A 20,363-nucleotide genomic window follows, 5' to 3' on the forward strand; every position below is an offset into this window, starting at 1 on the left:
TACCATTTTCAGAACATCAACTTATTGTGAGTTCTGACTCATGTCTGAGGGGACACGCAAATACTGTAAGTGTGTGTGTCTACATTTAACTTATCATCACCACCCTCTTTTGATAACAAAATGTCTGAAAATTATGTAATGTTTTGACTTTGTGGCTCTGGCACCAATTCTCAGTGGGCAACCCCCATTCCACAAAAAACTATATAGTATATTAACAGGAAGTACCTGATGAACCAGTCCAGATTCTGTAATAGAAGGCTCTCACCCAATCAGAGGTACTGTGACAGCCTCTGAAATTGATACAGCTGGGTAGTGTTCATTAGGGCATACCGTAGCAAAACGTTTTGCAACAGAAAACAAATGTGTATTTCTTATTGGAAAAGTTCAGATCTCTCTGTTTTCTTCAGTTTGGTGCCTAATGAACACGACCCTGAACTCTCCCCGTCCACACCTTCCCTCTCTCTCCTTAGACAATCTGCTATACAGCTGAAAGACTTCAGAGTTATCACTGCCCTGCCTCAATCCTTGATTGGTTTTGTAAAACATTATTGACATTGACTTACACTCACTAGGTAATATTATTTATTATTTCACTGTAAAATCATATCTGCTGTATTTTTGTATTATGCTTTTATATGTTTCAATTGTAAGTTCCTATTTAACCCCAGTAGAGCTCTCATGGCTTTGCCTCAAAGTGAGATCTCTTTAGGACCCAAAGAGGCATGTGGATCTGCACGTGTGAGGCTTTCTGATGGGTGACATGAATTCAGGTTTATGACAGGCGAGACAATATCAAAGTGAAGATAATGTAGATAATTTGTAGGTGTGGGTAGGCTCTATGATACAATATGAACCAATTACATACCCCCTTCTTCCCCTTCCACTCCTCTTTCCTATTTAATCGTTTTCATTGTCTATACTACAAGCACCACACTTGGAGGAACCTGTCTGACATTATTTTTCGTTCTATTCCCATCCCTGTCTCCAAGACCTTCCGTTGCTTCGAATTACATAATGGATATTTCTTTTGACAGGTTTTGCGCTCCAAATGCTGGTAGTCTCCTGAGGATCTTTCGATGATTTGCATTACCGAACCATTTCCACATCTAAGACTGTTTGTTGTTTTCCTAAAACAGGTTGAAAGATTATGTAAAGAAATGTATTTGTCTCTGTCCTTATACTCTCAACAGGTTAGCATGTGGGAATTTTTGCACTCTGTCACTTCCCTCAACATTGTACGGTTGTCTTTTTTTATTTACAGAAGGTCAGAGTGATCACATTAAAACAGATTTAATGTACTCTGATGCCTGTCTGATCTGTTTAATGTTTACAGGATATTGAATCAGAATTTTAGTGTGCGTGTGGCTCGTCCTTGGTATTTTATGGAGCCAACTATTTGGGTTCTGCTCCAAGGAGGAATATTCTTTATGGTGAATGGAAAAGGGGATCAAAAGGTGTGATAGAACAGTGTCCAAAGACACCATATAAAACCAACGTGTATCAATGAGGCTCCAGAGTGGCGCAGTGGTCTAAGGCACTGCATTTCAGTGCAAGAGGTGTAACTACAGTCCCTGGTTCAAATCCAGGCTGTATCACATCTGGCCATGATTGGGAGTCACATAGGGTGGAGCACAATTAGCCTAGCGTTGGCCGGGGTAGGCCGTCATTGTAAATAAGAATTTGTTCTTAACTGACTTGCCTAGTTAAATAAAAGGTTAAAAAAATATAAATAAAATCTAGAGTTGTGTTAACTCCAAGCTAAAGTTACTGCTGAATTGCTGTCAAGTGTTCACCAAATGGGCAAAGGCTTGAATGAATCTGTCTTTAATTTCCCCATGCCTTCCAGTGGGGTTGGAAAAAAAGACAATGCCAGCCCAGAGTTCTATTCAGTGAGTTTTGAAAACTATAGATTGTAATATTGCTTTAGACTGATGGCATCATCTTTTATTTCAGTCATGTAGGCCATTTGATTAATGAAAGACAGCATTCATATTGCACTGTAATTAATAATCTACACATGGCAGTCTACACTTGGACTATTTACAGTTCATAGCATCAATAGATGTTCTGTCGACTCAGTTTATCAGTGTTACTGGTTAGGGACATGGATCAAAACATAAGGGGGGCGAGGTTTGAGAACTCATGTTTACCTTTCACCTTTCAAAGTTAACCAATCATAGTGCGACCTGTGCGGAAGTTGTAAATCTGTCCCACTAGACGGGCAGACAGTCTAGCCAGTGGAAGGCAAAAATGAGGATGAAGATCCAATCGCTTGCAAGGGAGGCGGGCCTCCAGTCCATCAGGGCAAAAGCGGAGGAGGTGTTCCTGGTAGCCATCTTGGATGTGCGGAGTAATTGTTTGGCGAAAATAATTCATACAATTTAGAAAAATAGCGTGAGGACTTGGGAAAATACGATTTAAAAGAGTGGGGTCAACTAATAAAAGAAAAGCTTAATCGGAAAATCCAGGTAAATGAATCGTACACTAAAACAGAACTAGTTTATATGCCATTTTTTTCTCCCCTCCAATTTGTCTTACACTAATAGCTTAGCCGGTGGTTCTCCATTAGCTGGCTATCATATCCGCTACAGAGACAAATTGACATGGGTTCGGCTGATATGTTTTCCAAGGAAATTCAAGCTTTGCAATAATGCACGGCAATTTTGTAGCCGACAAGTTCTTGTTACTCAGGTGTTGAAGTGGTCTACTTGTTTGCTTATCTCTGACAAATAGAAACAGCTTAAAGTAATCTATGTTGCTTGTAAACATGTGTTTCTTTAATGCTCACGTTTTTAAATAAGCGATCGTTGCCCCCCAAGCCAGATGTGGAGACTAGCCTAGCTCACTTGCTAGATTTGTTAATTAAGAAAGTCTAGTGTGGGTAAGATTTTGGCGAATGTACTTCAAATACACCCTCAACTCACTGGCTGAAGTGATGGTAAAATTGCCTTATCGAACCGTAGTTGCGCGGAGCTGCGTGGACGTTTAACATTGTCGCAAAAAAAAGTAGCAAGTGATGCTCAGCAAAGTAACCTCCCTCGCCCATTACATATTTGAACTCACGTGCACTGTCTGAATGTCAAAGTATCCAGACGCCACTCAGTGGCTACAATTCATGTAGCTAGGCTAGCTAAATCAGTTAGCTGCAATCTACTGCCACTTGTGATATTTATTCTTGTGTTATGGTATCGATTGACAGACACATTCAACACGAGTCTTGTACTGTACAATAAAACAAACATACACTGAACAAAAATATAAACGCAACATGCAACAATTTCAAGGAAATCAGTCAATTGAAATCAATTCATTAGGCCCTACTCTATGGATTTCACATTACTGGGAATACAGATATGCATCTTTTGGTCACATACCTTAAAAGAAAAAGGTAGGGGCATCAATCATAAAAACTAGTCAGTATCTGGTGTGACCACCATGTCTCATGCAGAGACACATCTCCTTCGGATAGAGTTGATCAGGCTGTTGATAGTGGCCTGTGGAATGTTGTCCCACTTCTCTTCAATGGCTGTGTGAAGTTGTTGGTTATTGGGGAAACTGGAACCCGCTGTCATACGTTGATCCAGAACATCCTAAACATGCTCAATGGGTGACATGGCTGGTGATTATGCAGGCCATGGAAGTACTGGGACATTTTCAGCTTCCAGGAATTGTGTACAGATCCTTGCTATATGGGGCTGTGCATTATCATGCTGAAACATGAGGTGATGGTGGCAGATGAATGGCACAACAATGGGCAGCAGGATCTCACAGTATCTCTGTGCGTTCAAATTGCCATTGATAAAATGCAATTGTGTTTGTTGTCTGTAGCTTATGCCATCCCATAGTCCGTAGCTTATGCCTGCCCATACCATAACCCCACCTCCACCATGGGGCACTCTGTTCAAACCGTTGACATCAGCAAACTGCTCGCCCACACGACACCATACACGCTGTCTGCCATCTGCCAAGTAAAGTTGAAACTGGGATTCATGCGTGAAGAGCACACTTCTCCAGCGTGCCAGTGGCCATCGAAGGTGAGCATTTGCCCATTGAAGTCCGTTACGACGCCAAACTGCAGTCAGGTCAAGACCCTGGTGAGGATGACGAGCACGCAGATGAACTTCCCTGACAGGTTCTGAACGTTTGTACAGAAATTCTTCAGTTGTGCAAACCCACAGTTTCATCAGTTGGCTGGTCTCAGACCGTACCGCAGGTGAAGAAGCCGGATGTGGAGGTCCTGGGCTGGTGTGGTTACACGTTGTCTGCGGTTGTGAGGTCGTTTGGAGCGTACTGCCAAATTCTCTAAAATGACGGAGATGGCTCATGGTAGAGAAATGAACTGTAGATTATCTGGCAACAACTCTGGTTTACATTCCTGCAGTCAGCATGGCCAATTGCGTGCTCCCCTAAATCTTGTGACATCTGTGGCATTGTGTTGTGTGACAAAACTGCACATTTCAGAGTGGCCTTTTATTGTCCCCAGCACAAGGTGCACCTGTGTAATGATCATGCTGTTTAATCAGCTTCTCGATATGCCACACCTCTCAGGTGAATGGATTACCTTGGTAATGAGAAATGTTTACTAACAGGGATGGAACATTTGAGAGAAATAATATTTTTGTGCGTATGGAACATTTGAAGTCTTTTATTTCAGCTCATGAAACATGGGACCAACACTTCACATGTTGCGTTTTATATTTTTGTTCAGTATATGTTTCTGTGAGGGCCCCCTCAGTCATTTTCCCTTTCTTGGAATGGTCAGAAATGCCTTGTTAAAGGACCCATGTCTAATCCCAATTACATGCACCATTCAACCAGGAGATGACAATGTGTAAGATGTCAACAAGTCAGACTGTCAACTATGGTCTATCTACTAAGCCTTAATAACTAGACACTTTGATACAATGTAATGGTGATGCCCCCAGGGTGTACATCAGTGTGTCTCATTCAAAATGCTTTTTAATGTATTTAACTTGAGTTGAAAGTCGAATACTGTACCATTAGAAATTAATCTGAGTTATCAAAACTTCGTTCTGCATGCTGGCCGTTTTGAAGCGGTAGCCTAATGTGAAAACCATGTACCTGCGCCGTGCATGCTCTCACTATACATCTTCATCACATTGAGACGTGAGAAACATTCTCCCCGGGTGGAAAGCTGGGTCGTATTCATTAGGCAGCAAACGGTAGAAAGCGGATCGAAACAGGCAGGTCTACCTGAACTTGTCCAATAACAAACGCTCTTTTTAATTTTCTGTTGCTAAACGTTTCACTGTGGTGTGCCTGTGTCCTAACGAATACGACCCAGGATTTCACACTGCTAACTTCACTGCCGAGTTAACATGCTATGAAAATGTAATGTAGTGTATATGGGTTGCCAGAGATGACTGTAATCACACCGTAAGACTTCTTTTTCTCTACAGTGAAAGAAGTAAGGCATGAAGAAAGCATCCTAGTCAACAGTCATGGCTGATAAAAGGAAACTTCAAGGTGAGGTTACCAAATGGTCGATCAGAATGGTACCACCTGCCAATCACCCACCACCCAGTCCATCACTACATTCCCTCCCTGCATGCATGTCCTCTCTATGAAGCAAGTCTAGCCAACAAATGAAATGTCACTTTTAATCTCTATCCATTCAGGTAGAGATTTACCTCTTCATTCTAAACCTGTCACTCTACAACGCAGTATAGTGCACTCTGCTTAATGTGATCGCCGTAAGAAAAGTGCTGCACTGTATTACTGAAAAGGGTTGTGACGCCAAAAATAAGAAGCCAGAAGCAACGTTTAGGAGCAAGGCTGCGCAAGGCCAAAGTCAGACTTACTCTGCGAAGACAACCTTCTTAAATGAAGACTACCGTGGCCAGTGCCTGTGGCACTGCATTTTTAACCAGGTTTGGGGTGACACATGTAGCTTTTACTGCATCTATCATTGATGAGCCCGCCAGCCATAGTTGTAAAAGCCGTGTTGCTTTATGGGGAGAGGGAGAGCTTCGCTTTTTGGACTTTACATTATTCATCCTGACGTGATGCGTCGTGAAGTATTTTTTATTTTTTTGAAGCCGTGGCTCTCTTTCCCAAACCCTCCCTGTTATTCTATGCCCTTCCCCAGGTGAAATAGATCGATGTTTGAAAAAAGTTACGGAAGGCGTGGAACAGTTTGAAGACATTTGGCAAAAGGTAACTGCCATATCTCATTTTGAATTTTGAAAGAATGTTTGTGTGATGATCTGAAAATGTGTGCTAACTTGGGCACAGATATGGAAGTTGAGCTCTACCTCCCCGGGCGCTTTGCTTGTTGGAATGTTTTGTGCTGACCGTACGAAGGTCCACCAAATTATTCAACGTTTAACATCCATTGTATATTCAGGGCCTTAAATACTGCATCACGCCTCGTTTGGTAGGGTTGTAGACATTGTTCACGGGCCGCGGGGACAGAGAAGTAACAGTTTGTTAGTGTGTAAAGCAAAAGAAGAACACGGTTTAACGCCACACTCCTGAGTCGGGTGTTTCGGCCCAGTGGCAACCCCGCCACTTGAATTGGTGTAAAGTTGAGGGATGATGGGACTGGAAGGGAATGTAGACTAGTCACTAAAATGTATAGACAGAGGGCTAAGCTATGGATGCTAGGCTCGACACTCCATGAGATTGAATTTGCCATGCTAGTTTTATACATATTGTGAAGCTATAGGCTATATTGTTTACAAAGACTTGATATGAAATATGTTTGGGAAGAGATACTGTTTTGTCTGAGTGTACTCTGTGTGACTGTGCCCCTCCAAACAACAGCTTCACAATGCAGCCAATGCTAACCAGAAGGAGAAGTATGAAGCCGACCTCAAGAAAGAGATTAAAAAACTACAGGTGGGACACAGACAACGCTAGAGTTCTCAACTGTTATGTGGCTTGAGGACACATGGGTTTTGGGATGTTCCTCAAATGTCAAAACAATGTTTACTCGTGTTATATGGTTCAGCCTGCCCACAGGTGTGTGTGTGTGTGTGTGTGTGCACACGTGGGTGCGTGCAGACATGCATGTGTTGATTACATCTGATGAGGGTCAGCTCTCCTTAAAACCAAGCGAAAGCATCTGGGTGTCCACTTTGTGTTTTTGTTTCTGAACGTGTCCATGTGGACCAAACTTATGTGCGTGCGTGTCAACCATACTTGATCTCACAGGGCAAGCCACAGCATGCTTTCACTAAGATAACTTATGTCTCTTTCTCTCCCGCTCTGTCCTCCCCCCAGCGTCTTCGAGACCAAATCAAGACGTGGGTGGCCTCCAACGAGATCAAAGACAAAAGGCAGCTAGTGGAGAATCGCAAACTCATTGAGACGGTGAGTGTGTGGAACACATGTTCATTAGCCGCATACTGTGGAAACCCTTGGTATAAACACCTGTGCTTAGCACGGCCTACCAAACCACAATGCATTGATGAGGTTATTCAGACATGCTTCAATGACCGCACCTGCTAACACAATGAGATGTGTCATCTTAACCTCTGGATCTAGAGTCTTGTATCGAAGTGTGTGAGCATCTGAGGTTTTGGTTGACCTGAAATGTGGTGCTACTAAGGCAACAAAAATATACATGCGATGGTGTTGAAAAGGACACTTGTATCAGGACTCTTGATGTGACCTTTGTATTGTGGTGATCAGCCAATACAAACTGACAAACAATGGTGACTTTTGATAATATTACCTTTGTGTATGTATTCAAAGCCATGTTCATTGTGAATACTAGATCTCTGTTAGCAGTAATGTTTATCAGAGGAAGGCAACTAGATTCAGGCGCGAGGGGCGATTTATGTCAGAGCGGGTGGTCAGGAACATAATTATTAGAATTTGTACACTGCAAATTGACCACAACTAAGCCCCAAAAGATTTGATATTTGATTTGAAAATAACAATTTCATACCTTGATTACATTGAGACACGGTCACATTAAAAAAAAATGTCTTTGTGTGAATACTTGGGAACAGACCCCCCCCCCCCAAAACGTTTTTCTTTGGAGGGCCAAGTAAAATGACTTGCGGGACGGTCTAGGCCCGCTGGCCACCTGTTGCCGTCCCCTGGTTTATATTGAGTCTACTGCAGATCTTTAATCATCTGCATTTCGCACCGGTGACACTTTGTTTAGCCGAGGGCAATTCCACAGTAACAGATTTACACCACCCCCCCCCCTTTAAAATGTATGCCAAACAAAAAAACATTGATATCCAAGTTTAACAAACCATACACCTCTATGCACAAGGACTACTTTGAACAATTTCCACTGAAAAATCTCAGGTTATGCAACCACATTTTCCAAAAACTCTTAATATACCTGCTCCGAATTAAGATTCAAAGATGTCTGCAAAAAGAATGGGGTGTCAGCTATGCCATTGAACTACAGTAAGTGAAGTGGCTTTACACCCGGTAACTGAATCACATCATGGGTCCTTGTACTACACAGAAATGCATAATTATGGATATGAATGTCATTCTCTTCATGTTTTACAAGTTTGGACAGCACAATAGAGCGGAATTCAGTACAGTACAATACACTGCAGGCTACTTCTCTTTACTGCATTTTACTGTACTGTCCAAACTTGTTAAACGTAAATCTATGATGGGTTCAGATTTGGTCCAGTCCATCTGTAGACTTTAACATCAAGGCCAGGGTGGACTGATCAAATTTCAACTACTTTTTAGACGTTCCGGTATTGGCTGATGCTCAGTGGGTAAGGATGCTGGTTAAAGTCAATGGAAAGAGGGGGCTCGTCGGTAGGTGTCAGTAAGATCTGGGAGAGGTGAAATGAACCTGGAGAGGGAGGGGTTGTCTAGGCTTAGACTGTTTTAACCACCAGCCAATAGAGACAGAAAACAGTTATGAGCTGAACATAATTTCATTAAAGATTTTTTGGGGGTTAATTCCGTTACCAATTTGGTAACAGAATGAGTTTTAATCACTTAATTCATAAACAAAAGGGATTTCAGTAAAATGACTATACAAAAATGGGTAGGTCTACCATTAAAGGTTACTTCTGTGAACTTTATCTTCACTCGTGAAAATATCTTTAAGAAATTAGTATGTGGTAACATTTCTTAAACTTACAGATGGTAAACAATTTCTCCCAAACAAAAATATAGACTCTTTGTTTTCATTTGACATGCTGTTATGCAGGGTTGGGGTCAATCTAATTAGAATTCTAGGTAGAAATGTTCCTAATTGAAGAGAATTGGAATCAGTGTACTTCCTGAATTGACTCCAACCCTGCTATGAATTTCACATGTTGGCGCTCATGGGTCCTTTGATGGAAATGCCTCTAAGCATAATGTGCTTCTGTTCCCCCCCCCCTCAACTTCTAGTCTCAGACAATTGCTACATCGCTTTAACAAAACTAAACTGATCAGTCTTAGTCAAAGCTATGTCATCACCATATCCCAGTTTATGGTCCACAGATATGATAAACGAACAAAGTTGCCCCATTGAAGCCCCAGCTGCTCTTGTTCGTCTTTCAATACGTATTGTAGTATTGAGGTAGGATCCTACTGTAGGTACTTACTGTAATGGGGCGACACCTGTTCAAGGCAGGCAGTTTGCCCCCTTTGTCTCGATCCCAAATGACAATGGTGTACTATTTAGAATGTCCCCGTCAGGTTCCAGTTCCACAGAGCCCTACCCTGATCTATTTGAAGGCTTCGTCAGTCCACTCTAGAGCTGAGGTGGATTAAATAACCAGGCGGAGATTTCATCCACAGCCAGGCCCCCCTCAGGAGAACAGTTAGCCACATAAATAACATTTAGCAAATAGTCACCGCTCTGCTAAGCATTCACAGGCTTCATGCCAGGGTTTTAATTTAGCTTCTTGTTATACTGTTAACAGATTAACACAGGGGGGCTATCAATCTTATATACAAAGGTGCTGCTGGCATGCTCTTGTGTGGATGACGCATATTACTACACTTACTGGGGCTGCTGACTTCTAGGGAAATGCATGGAAGCAATGTTTCCGTGTTAGGCTGGGTTTACGCGCCTCCAAGCATTCTCCTTAGCCAAAACGTCATACAAATTCTGCACCGAACTCTGCTTGTGGAAGTCAGAGGTTGTGGATGGAGTCTCTTCTGAGAACACCTAGTGGAGAATATCCAGCATTACTGATCAAGGAAAGCACACAGGTGTCAAAACTTAGTAATCACTGGTCTAATTGGGAGATCTGTACACCTGCTGCAGTCACTCTGAACCATTCTATTGGAGGATGGCTTTAATTGGTGAGGACTCTGTGTTAATCTCCACCCACAGTGCCCAGCAGGCACATGTTCAGTAGGTCTGAAACTGCAAGGTATTATCTGAACTTGCCCCCCCCAAAAAAAAAAAAAAAAAAAAAAAAAATGCTTCCTTTGGGTGTCCGTTGAATAGCATTTCAAAAAGTTTTGCAATGGTATGCCCTAACACGACCTTATTTTGCTCGCCAACTAGTCCAATGCTTTGACGTGAGCAGTTGGAAACATCTGCTTTCACAAGCCAATATTTTTTTTATTTTTTTTATTTTTATCTTTGGCATAGCTAGCATGTGGTATGCTAATGGATCCTCAAAGAGAACTTATCACCTGTAGTGATTTATAAACCATTTCCTGCTATCGCCCCCTTTAGCAAATGGAGCGGTTCAAGATCGTGGAACGAGAGACCAAGACAAAGGCTTACTCGAAGGAGGGGCTGGGCCTGGCACAGAAGGTGGACCCGGCCCAAAGGGAGAAGGAGGAGGTTGGCAATTGGCTAACGGTGAGCATTACTTTTGATTGAAAACCTTTGTTTCACGAAACATGAGCTAAATTCTATTGCCGTTAATATGGTCTGATGAAATGACATTAATGACTTGGATTTCATCATGCAATCTATGCCTATTCATTGCAGTGCACTTGGATTTCAAAGTACATAAGACTTGTTAAATGTCCAAATCTGAATTTGCTTTACTGCGTAATTTCTAGGGCCAGGACGGTACCAGTATTCTAATATTTTCTCTATGGCAAAAATGAAAACACCAAGCAGACCAAACTCTTTAGTTCTTTAAAACTTGCTTTATGTAAAATAGTGTGCTTTTAGCTTGGGAAATGTCTGTTTCCCTAAAGAACTTAAATCCGCTTTGTGTTTTGTTTCCTTGCCATGGTAGTGGTATCGTCCCAGCCCTAATAGTTTCACCTATGAATTAGGTTTTGGTGTTTTTTGAAGTGTTTGCATAGACCACACTGCATAACGACTGGTTCTGGTGTGATCATGTTTAAATCATTTGAATGATGTCACGCCTGTCGTCCATCAGAATACGATAGACACTCTGAACATGCAGGTGGATCAGTTTGAGAGCGAAGTGGAGTCCCTCTCAGTCCAGACTCGAAAGAAGAAGGGAGACAAAGAGGTCAGTAGTCGCAGCATATGTTATCTACACTACATGACCAAAAGTATGTGGACACTGCTCGTCAAACATCTCATTCCAAAATCATGGGATATTTAATATGGAATTGGTCCCCCTTTTGCTGCTATACTCTTCTGGGAAGGCTTTCCACTAGATGTAGGAACATTGCTGCTATAACAGCCTCCACTCTTCTGGGAAGGCTTTCCACTAGATGTAGGAACATTGCTGCTATAACAGCCTCCACTCTTCTGGGAAGGCTTTCCACTAGATGTTGGAACATTTAGCTGCAGGGACTTGCTTCCATTCAGCCACAACAGCATTAGTGAGGTCAGGAACTGATTTTGGGCGATTAGGCCTGGCTCGCAGTCAGCTTTCCAATTCAGCCCAAAGGTGTTCAATGGGGTTGAGGTCAAGGCTCTGTGCAGGCCAGTCATGTTCTTTCACACCGATCTCGACAAACCATTTCTGTATGGACCTCGCTTTGATCATAGGGGCATTGTCATGCTGAAACAGGAAAAAGCCTTTCACAAAGTTGGAAGCACAGAATTGGCTAGAATGTCATTGTACGCTGTAGCATTAAGATTCCTAGCCCGAACCACGAAAACAGCCCAGACTATTGTTCCTCCACCACTAAACTTTACAGTTGACACTATGCATTGGGGCAGGTAGTATTCTCCTTGCAAACCTAGATTTGTCGTCGGACTGCCAGATGGTGACACATCACTCTAGAGAACACGTTTCTACTGCGCCAGAGTCCAATTGCTGCGAGTTTTACACCACTCCAGCCGACGCTTGGCATTGGCAATCCCGTTCTGTGAGCTTGTGTAGCCTACCACTTATCGGCTGACTCGTTTTTGCTCCTAGGCGTTTCCACTTCACAATAACAGCATTTATAGTTGCCCGGGGCAGCTCTAGCAGGGCAAAAAATTTGACGTACTGACTTGTTGGAAAGGTGGCGTCTCATGAAGGTGCCATGTTGAAAGTCACAGAGTTCTTCAGTAAGGCCATTCTACTGCCAACGTTTGTCTATGGAGATTGCATGGCTTTGTGCTTAATGTTCTACACCTGTCAGCATTTGGTGTGGCTGAAATAGCCCCCCTCCACTCATTTGAAGGGGTGTCCACATACTTTTGTGTGTCTATAGTGCACCTTCTCCTCCATATCTTCCCCTCCATCTCTCCCTCTCTCTCTATTTTCTTCCATACCAAAGTAATTTCTCGTTAGATGATGCCATTCTAACTCTAAATTCATCTCTCATCCTATATATGTCTCTTATTTTCTCGGCACGCTGCATTACCCAATGCACCTAATGTAAAGTAGGTACCATCTGTTTTCCACTTCCATGCCTCCACACATGCATATAGCACATTCTGCGCTGAATGCGTACAAGTTTGAGTTTGAGGCATCAACTTACATGCGCATCTCTGCTATAGAAACAGGATCGCATCGAAGAGCTGAAGCGCTTCATCGAGAAGCACCGGTACCACATCCGGATGCTGGAGACCATCCTGCGCATGCTGGACAACGACACCTTGCCGGTGGACTCCATCCGCAAAATCAAGGACGACGTGGAGTACTACATGGACTCGTCGCAGGACCCCGACTTCGAGGAGAACGAGTTCCTCTACGACGACCTGGATCTGGAGGAGCTCCGTAAGTGCTGCTTCGCGGTGGTGTTGTCGCGACACTCAGTATCACGCTAATGATAACGACAAAAGGACGGTAATCACGGCAAGGAAACAAAACAGGAAGCAGACAATTTCCTGAGGAAACAGTCCTGAAACGGCCACCCCAATGTCACATTTTGTAGAAAAATACAAATCTATAGCACACACTATTTTACCTAAAGCCGTTAAAGGACCATAGAGTATTTCCATGGCAAAAGCCATGGAAAGAGTATCGATACTGTGTCAAGACATCACTATTCCATGTATGTGACTATTCCTGAGTGTGCTTGTGTACTGCAATGTACTATAATTTACGATGGCTTGGTTATTGCAATACTGTACGTTCAATCATTTCTGTACCTGTTGTCTCTGTATAACTGCCCACTTAACGTTTTTCCTTATGCAACTTTTGTTTTTGTTTTTATGTAGCTACCTCTCCCTCTGTCTCCCCCCATCCATCTCTTGTGTCTCTAGCCGGGTCGCTGGTGGCCACGTCCCCGCCGGGCCAATCGCTCCTGGACGACGATCTCTTCCATCAGATCTCCAGCGGCACGCCTACCTCCACCACTTCCTCCTCGCCCATTCCCGCCACGTACACTACGGTGAGGAAACCCCTGGTTCTGTCTACTTCTCACCTCAGTCTCCGTTGTGTCCCCTACTTGCTCGCCCATTCTTTAGAACCGCCCACTCTCATGCTGTACTGTTAGAGGATAGTAATTAGGTGTTGTGAATGTTGACTTGTTCCTGGGTTGGAGTGGGTGCTCCGTGGTCCCTCGCTCTCAGATCAGAGGGGGTTTAGAGAAACAAGGATGAAAGCGAGCAGATGATGAAGTTTGTATTGAGCCTCAATATGAACAGCACTTGATTTAATTTAGTTACAAAACGTGTTTTGCGCTGAATTAGAACCGGTGGTCATGGCTCGGTGCTGATTGGGAGATCTTTTGGGGGTTTTTTTTTCTCCAGGAGAACTCTGAAGATGACAAGAAAAGGGGACGTTCGACAGACAGTGAAATCAGTCAGGTAAGATGCATTGCAAAGTAAACCGTGCTGTCTGAGTCACTTTCTTTTTGTTGCTGTGCTGCACCAGAAGTGGTTTTGAAGTATGTATTTTACTCCATTTCAGTCACCTGTCAAGAATGGCAACCCCTCTTCGTCGTTGTCTTCATCGTCCTCATCCTCCTCGTCCTCCTCTTCATCATCTGCCTCTGGCGCCTCCTCGGGAGCAGCCTCTTCCTCGCTGGTCTCTATGGTGAACATCGCCGGAGGTGGCCAGGCCAACGCTGTGGGCAACAACAACAGCCTTCTGGGCAACATGGGGGGTCTCCTCTCCAACTCTGGCAGCTACAGCGACGCTACCCAGCAGCAACTTCAGCAGCATCACCAAACGCAGCAGGCCAGAAACTCAATCCTCTCCTCCAGCCCGTCGAACAACATCCTTCTCCCCAGCCCCTCTGCCTCCTCGCCCGCCATCTCTAGCACAGCCCTCACACCAAACACCCAGCCGCAGGCTCCGTCAAGGCCCTCTCCGGGCTCCACCTTGGGGCTCGGGTTGGGCTTGGGCCTTGGTAAAGGCGGCATGAGTGGGTCACCGGCTGTCAGCCAGATGTCGGGCCTTGGCCTGTCAGGGATGCCGGCGTCCTTAAACACCATGGCCGGACTCCTGGCGGGCTCCACTTCGGCCCCCTACGCCATGGCAGCAGCAGGCTCCGGGACCATAGGAAGCCCCCTTGCAGGGAAAATCAGCAGCCTGAGCACTAGCAGCACTAACTCCAGCGCAGTGGGACCGGTGAGCGGATTCAGCGACAGGTCCACGGGCCTTTTGGGCTCTGTGCCCGGTGCAGTTGGTGTCAGTGGTGGGATCCTAGGCCTTGGCTCAGGACAGTCGACAGTCCAGGGCCCTCCACTGGTGTCCCCCAGTCCCATAGGAGGGGGCCTGGCCCCTGGAAGCAGCCTGGGAGCTATAGGAAGCATTGGAGGGAACTCTGGATCAGGAGCGCCAAACAGCTTGGGCATCGGAGGAGGAAATGCAGCGATCGCAAGGCCACCCAGTGGACAGAAGCAGAATGGTAGCACTAGTAAGCTTGAATTACCATTCGCTTATATTGTTGTTGCTCGGTTATATCCATCCATGGCATTTTTTTGTAAATTGTTTGTTTATAGTTGTTCAACCCAGAATTGGGTTGTACAGATTATAAGGTCGACCAAATGAATATCGCCTATGTACAGTATTGTCAGAGTTCTGTTTTAGTTTGAGAGGGAGGTTTACAATCTCCTCTGTCCCAGGTTACAGTGCTGTAGTAGCAGACAGCACACCAGATTCTGCCCTCAACATTGCCAGCCAATTACAAAGCAGCCAACCCTCGTCTTTGATCTCCACCACCAATCAGCTGTGAGTAAATTATACTTTTTTTGAAGTCCTATGGTATCTTGTATTGTGAATCTCACTGTATGGTCATAATTTATTCAAACTCACTTAAAAGCATATCAACCAATGTCTCTCTTACCCACCCAGTAAAGACAGTGGCCCCAGCCTTTTAGGGTCCATGACCCTACCCACCAGCACTCCCTCGCCATCCTACATTGAGAGTAAACCTTCAGGCAGCAGTATGCTCAACGGGCCGCTCTCCTACACACAGGCCTCTGAAAGCATGAAGGTGAGAAACACAAGGAGCTTCGTGTAACAAAATGACCCTGGCCGTAGACATTGATCTAGGATCAACCCCAAATACTAAACTGAGCCATAACGGGGAGGACTTCTTGGGACTCACCCGATGTCAGATTTCCTGATCTCTCACCCAGTTGGTTTAACTCCTTTCGCACTTTCAGCCCCAGGAGCCTCTGAGCACTGTGAAGTCCATGGCCGAACAAGCGGCACTGGGCTCAGCAATGGAGGGAGAGTTGCCCCCTCTGCACCTCACCACAGGTGAGCAACAAACGGGACATCATGTAGTGTTTCAAGTGTTGCTGACTGGGAGACTTTCTTAACACCTTTCAATTATTTATGGTATTGTTACTGGGCGGCAGGTAGCCTAGTGGTTAGAGCGTTGGGCCAGTAACCGAAAGGTCGCTGGCTCAAATACCCGAGCCGACAAGGTGAAAAATCTGTCTTCCCTTGAGCAATTTGGTTCCCGGGGCTCCTACTACGGCTGACCCTGTAAAACAACACATTTCACTGCACCTATGTAACAGTAAAGCAACTTTTTTGCCTTCAGACCAGACTCCTTTTTTTTCAAATTCTCTTTTCTCTCTCTGTGGCTTCAGACATTTTCCCCAGCACTACAGCGCCTCCAGGGCCTCCCTCGGCCCCCCAGCAGCCCTCGCTCTCGGAGGTCAGCATCCCCCCATCGCTGGGTGTGTGCCCGCTGGGGCCCGTACCCCTGTCCAAAGACCAGCTGTACCAGCAGGCCATGCAGGAGTCGGCCTGGACGCACATGCCCCACCCCTCCGACTCAGAGCGGATCAGGTACGAACATGGAGGCAATCTGAAGCCACAAAGATTCTCCAGGGTTGAATCTCAAGTCTTCTTGCTTCCCCCTCACATTTTGGAGAGGACATGAGTACTCAAGGAAAATACTTTTGAGATTCACCCCAGGCTTACATTTTGGGGGATATCTGTATCACTTCTCTGCACTGTTGCTTTGGAGACTAAAGGCATGTATTTAATCCCCTATTGTGATTGTTTTGGTACTCCAGGCAGTACCTGATGAGGAACCCGTGTCCCACCCTGCCTTTCCACAACCAGGTGCCACCCCCCCACTCCGACTCTGTGGAGTTCTACCAGAGACTGTCCACGGAGACACTGTTCTTCATATTCTACTACCTAGAGGTGTGTGTGTGTGTGTGTGTGTGTACACATGTGACAAAACCAAGCTTTACTGTGTGACTGAGACGCTGATTATTTTTGATGGTTTTACTTTTGATGAGAAAGATGTAACGACACACACCGCCAATCTTCAGGCTGTGTCATGTTTTGGACATGGTTGTGTACATAAAAGTAGCATATTCCCTTCTGTGTTCTCTCCGCAGGGCACCAAGGCCCAGTATCTGGCAGCCAAGGCCTTGAAGAAGCAGTCGTGGCGGTTCCACACCAAGTACATGATGTGGTTCCAGAGGCACGAGGAGCCCAAGACCATCACAGATGAGTTTGAGCAGGTGAGCTCGCCCCCCCCCTCCACACACGGCAGACTCCTTGGATTGCAATCTTTGTCGTGTTCATTGGGCACCAAACGGAAGAAAACTGATTCAAACAGGAAGAGACTACCTTGACTTGTCCAGCAATGAACACTTACTTGTGTTTTCTGTTGCATGCCCTGTCGAAATATAACCATTATTTAAAGTTTAAGATTTTTGTCAAATTTGAAAGATTAAGGATTTTCACCAACATTGCTGTGCTTTTTCCAATGTCTTTTAAAGGGGACGTACATTTACTTCGACTACGAGAAGTGGGGACAACGGAAGAAGGAAGGATTCACGTTTGAGTACAGGTACCTTGAAGACCGAGACCTCCAGTGACATAAGGCGAATAAAAGAAGGGTGGACTACTGTCGACATTCCTGGATTGAACTGAACACACTGGGAAGAGGGACGGATGCAGACGCGAGACTGAGCCAGTCTGAGAACAACATAATGCATTTGGAGCTCCTCCCTCTTTGCCTTGCGACGCCACACCCCTACAGTGATAAACCCCTCCCTCTTTTCCCATCAGGCCGTTTTTGATTTAGAAGCTTTTAATCTCTTACCTGAACTGGATCCTTTTCTTTTTTTTGGCAGATAAGAAATCATGATTTCATATGTTTGGTTGATAACGCACTCTGTATTGTTTTTTTGTTTGTTTTTCTTCTTCAAAACTCACCTACCACTCATTGACAACCAAAGATGATTGGTCAAATCCGTCTTAATTCTCAGCAGTATGGCAGTCCAATTTAATTAATAAATAAATAAATAAAAATGTTTAAAACAAAGTGACAAGGCACAGAGAAAGGCCAATCAAATGAGCCCTTGGGGGATGTTGGGTCCGGGGTGGTTCCAAAGCGTTTCACAGCAGTCAGGTCATCGCTGGGTTGTACACAAGCTAAAGACTAGATGGGGAAATGGTAGCATTTCCATGGGGTGACTCCATGTTTTATCCCAAATGAATACTCTCTTCAGGGTCACCAGCCCCGCCCTAATACTAAACTAATAGCTGCCTCTTGGGTACACCCAGCATTGACCACACTGCCATAAAGACTGCTGTAGTACAACATGGTAACCAATTCATTCTTGTCCCACATTACAACATTACGTTTATATTGCTGTGGTCAACGGCAACAGAAACCACACCAGCACTGAAGTGTCTCGTCTGTAGAGAAAGTTTACAGGTGTTTTTCCACCCCAGAGGCGGGCTTTTACAATAAAACGCAAGACTGCCCTAGTAATAACAAGTCATTATTTTTGTTCCTGTCACTTTGATGATAATGTACAAATCAATTGTGATTGCACTTCCAAATTCACTTCAACCACCAGGTAGATATTTCCTTTTCTCAGGAAGTGTTTGATGGATCATTATGTGAGGAAATATACCGCGTCAGAAGCTCCATCATAGCAGCACAAAAAAAAAACACAAATCAGACTGACACCTCCGGGCAATTTTGTTTTATCTGCCCCAATAAGGCTTTCTATTCCCATTTAATGGCCATTTGTTTCATTTCTATAAGGCTTTTTAAAAATAGTATCCTCCAATGTTTGGAGTGCAATCTTAAGTTTGTCATTTTCATTTGCCTGTGTCATCTCAGAGATGGAAAGCGTTTAAATTCTAAGGAGTTGAGACCCTTTTATTTTATTTTTTTAAAGAAAATAACTTGTCGGAGCACCATTCACTGACAAGCCTGCTGTTTTTAATGTTATCTTTACCTATTGGGTGAGCGGAAGGGAAGTCATCCAGAGGTGAAATGTGAATCTCTCCCCCTCTGAAAGGGTGTTGTATAGACTGTCACGTTCATCCTTTCCGTTTTGTCGTTGTCTTCTGGACAGCATGACACTTGCAAAGTGGAGCTGAGAAAATTAAGTAAATATGAAGCATAACCATGAATAAAGGATTGTAAAATATTAATAAAATAATTACTTTTCAGAAGTATTGTTTTTTTAAAATCCTGTTCCTCCATAAACCTTTTGAGCGCCTTAACTTTGGGTAGCAGACAAGTACAATGCGTTATTACTTGTTTATAACAGTACAGTTTTACTACAGTAACACAGTTCCTTTTTAGGACCGTACATAGTCTTAAGTGTACTGTACACTGAATACTACATGGGATTTACATTTACCACATGCAAATATTTTTGGGGCAAACAATAACAAAGCGGTTTCCACGCCACTTTTTGCCCCACAGCTGAGGGGTGGGGCTGGAAAGATTGAGCCACTCTCAAATTCCTAGAACAATTGATGCCAGAATTGACGAGCCATGAGATCAAACGTATAGTTCTGACCATGTTTGTTTACAATTACATTGTTCACAAACAGAGTAAAACAAGCTTGTATTTTGGGTTCTGGTGGAACAGGACCGAACTAAACTCGATGAGTCATAAGTTACATTCATATGCAATGGGTAGATAAGTACAAAAACGGATGGAGCAACTGCAGTTTGCCCCGTTTAAAGAGCTTGTTCTTACAAGGTAGTGTGAGTTAAGTGCATGAGCCTAGCGTTAGCATGTCGTGTTCCTACGTCTGGAACAGCAGGTAACTGATCCATGCACACTTATAAGTCTTTCAATGCATTATAACTGCACCATAACGCATCATACCTGCTGGTTTTAAGTCAAATGTTACCACTTTGACCATATCATTTTGTCTGGCCCCTCCCTTTCGTTGTGTTTACGTTGCACCGTTGAGTGCCTACATTTTCCTCTCCCTGTCTCTACATACCTTATGGTATACGCAGCACAACAACACATGGTTGCTAATGTGTTCAACAACAAGATGGCCGCTGAGGCTCTCTCGGGAGACTGGCTCTGCGTATGCTACTTGATGAAACTATTTCACCTGGTCATGGACTACCGACTAGAGATGTTTGGGAGCCAGAGGTGCTTGGCCCTGTGTATCTGAAGGTGCTGTGTGTCAAAGTGTGTGTGTGTGTGTTTGTGACGCACACCGACTCCATCCTGGCCAGAGGACACTTTGAGTCATCCTGCACTGTTGACTGAGTAGAGGTCTGGCAGGTCTACTACTGAGGCCTGCATAGCGATTGCGACAATGCTTCTCTTTTGCCCCTCAAGACATGGAATGGAGGAAGTGACGCAAATGGCGAGGAAAGGCTCCTCATGCCTTAACTTT

The 20,363-nt window shown here is 44.3% G+C and overlaps 1 protein-coding gene across 4 annotated transcripts; it reads left to right on the plus strand.

Moving 5' to 3' along the window:
• The first annotated feature begins 2,303 nt into the window (after window positions 1–2,303).
• LOC118399262 (CCR4-NOT transcription complex subunit 3-like) lies at window positions 2,304–19,166 on the plus strand. 4 transcript variants are annotated; one of them, XM_035795195.2, is made up of 18 exons: window positions 2,304–2,468; window positions 5,421–5,487; window positions 6,110–6,177; window positions 6,787–6,861; window positions 7,246–7,335; window positions 10,634–10,762; window positions 11,298–11,393; window positions 12,824–13,043; window positions 13,487–13,659; window positions 14,021–14,077; window positions 14,181–15,132; window positions 15,341–15,446; window positions 15,570–15,711; window positions 15,884–15,980; window positions 16,319–16,520; window positions 16,751–16,883; window positions 17,084–17,209; window positions 17,471–19,166. In XM_035795195.2, exons 2-18 carry the CDS (start codon window positions 5,463–5,465, stop codon window positions 17,567–17,569), a joined length of 2,790 nt encoding a protein of 929 aa, XP_035651088.2. In that variant the 5' UTR covers window positions 2,304–2,468; window positions 5,421–5,462; the 3' UTR covers window positions 17,570–19,166. The 4 variants fall into 4 exon arrangements, with proteins under 4 accessions (XP_035651088.2, XP_035651090.2, XP_035651089.2 ...); XM_035795197.2 differs by having other exon boundaries at window positions 13,532–13,659; XM_035795196.2 differs by having other exon boundaries at window positions 12,830–13,043.
• The last annotated feature ends 1,197 nt before the right edge of the window (window positions 19,167–20,363 follow it).

The sequence above is a fragment of the Oncorhynchus keta genome, chromosome 20, assembly GCF_023373465.1.
Source record: "Oncorhynchus keta strain PuntledgeMale-10-30-2019 chromosome 20, Oket_V2, whole genome shotgun sequence".
NCBI classification, from domain to species: domain Eukaryota; kingdom Metazoa; phylum Chordata; class Actinopteri; order Salmoniformes; family Salmonidae; genus Oncorhynchus; species Oncorhynchus keta.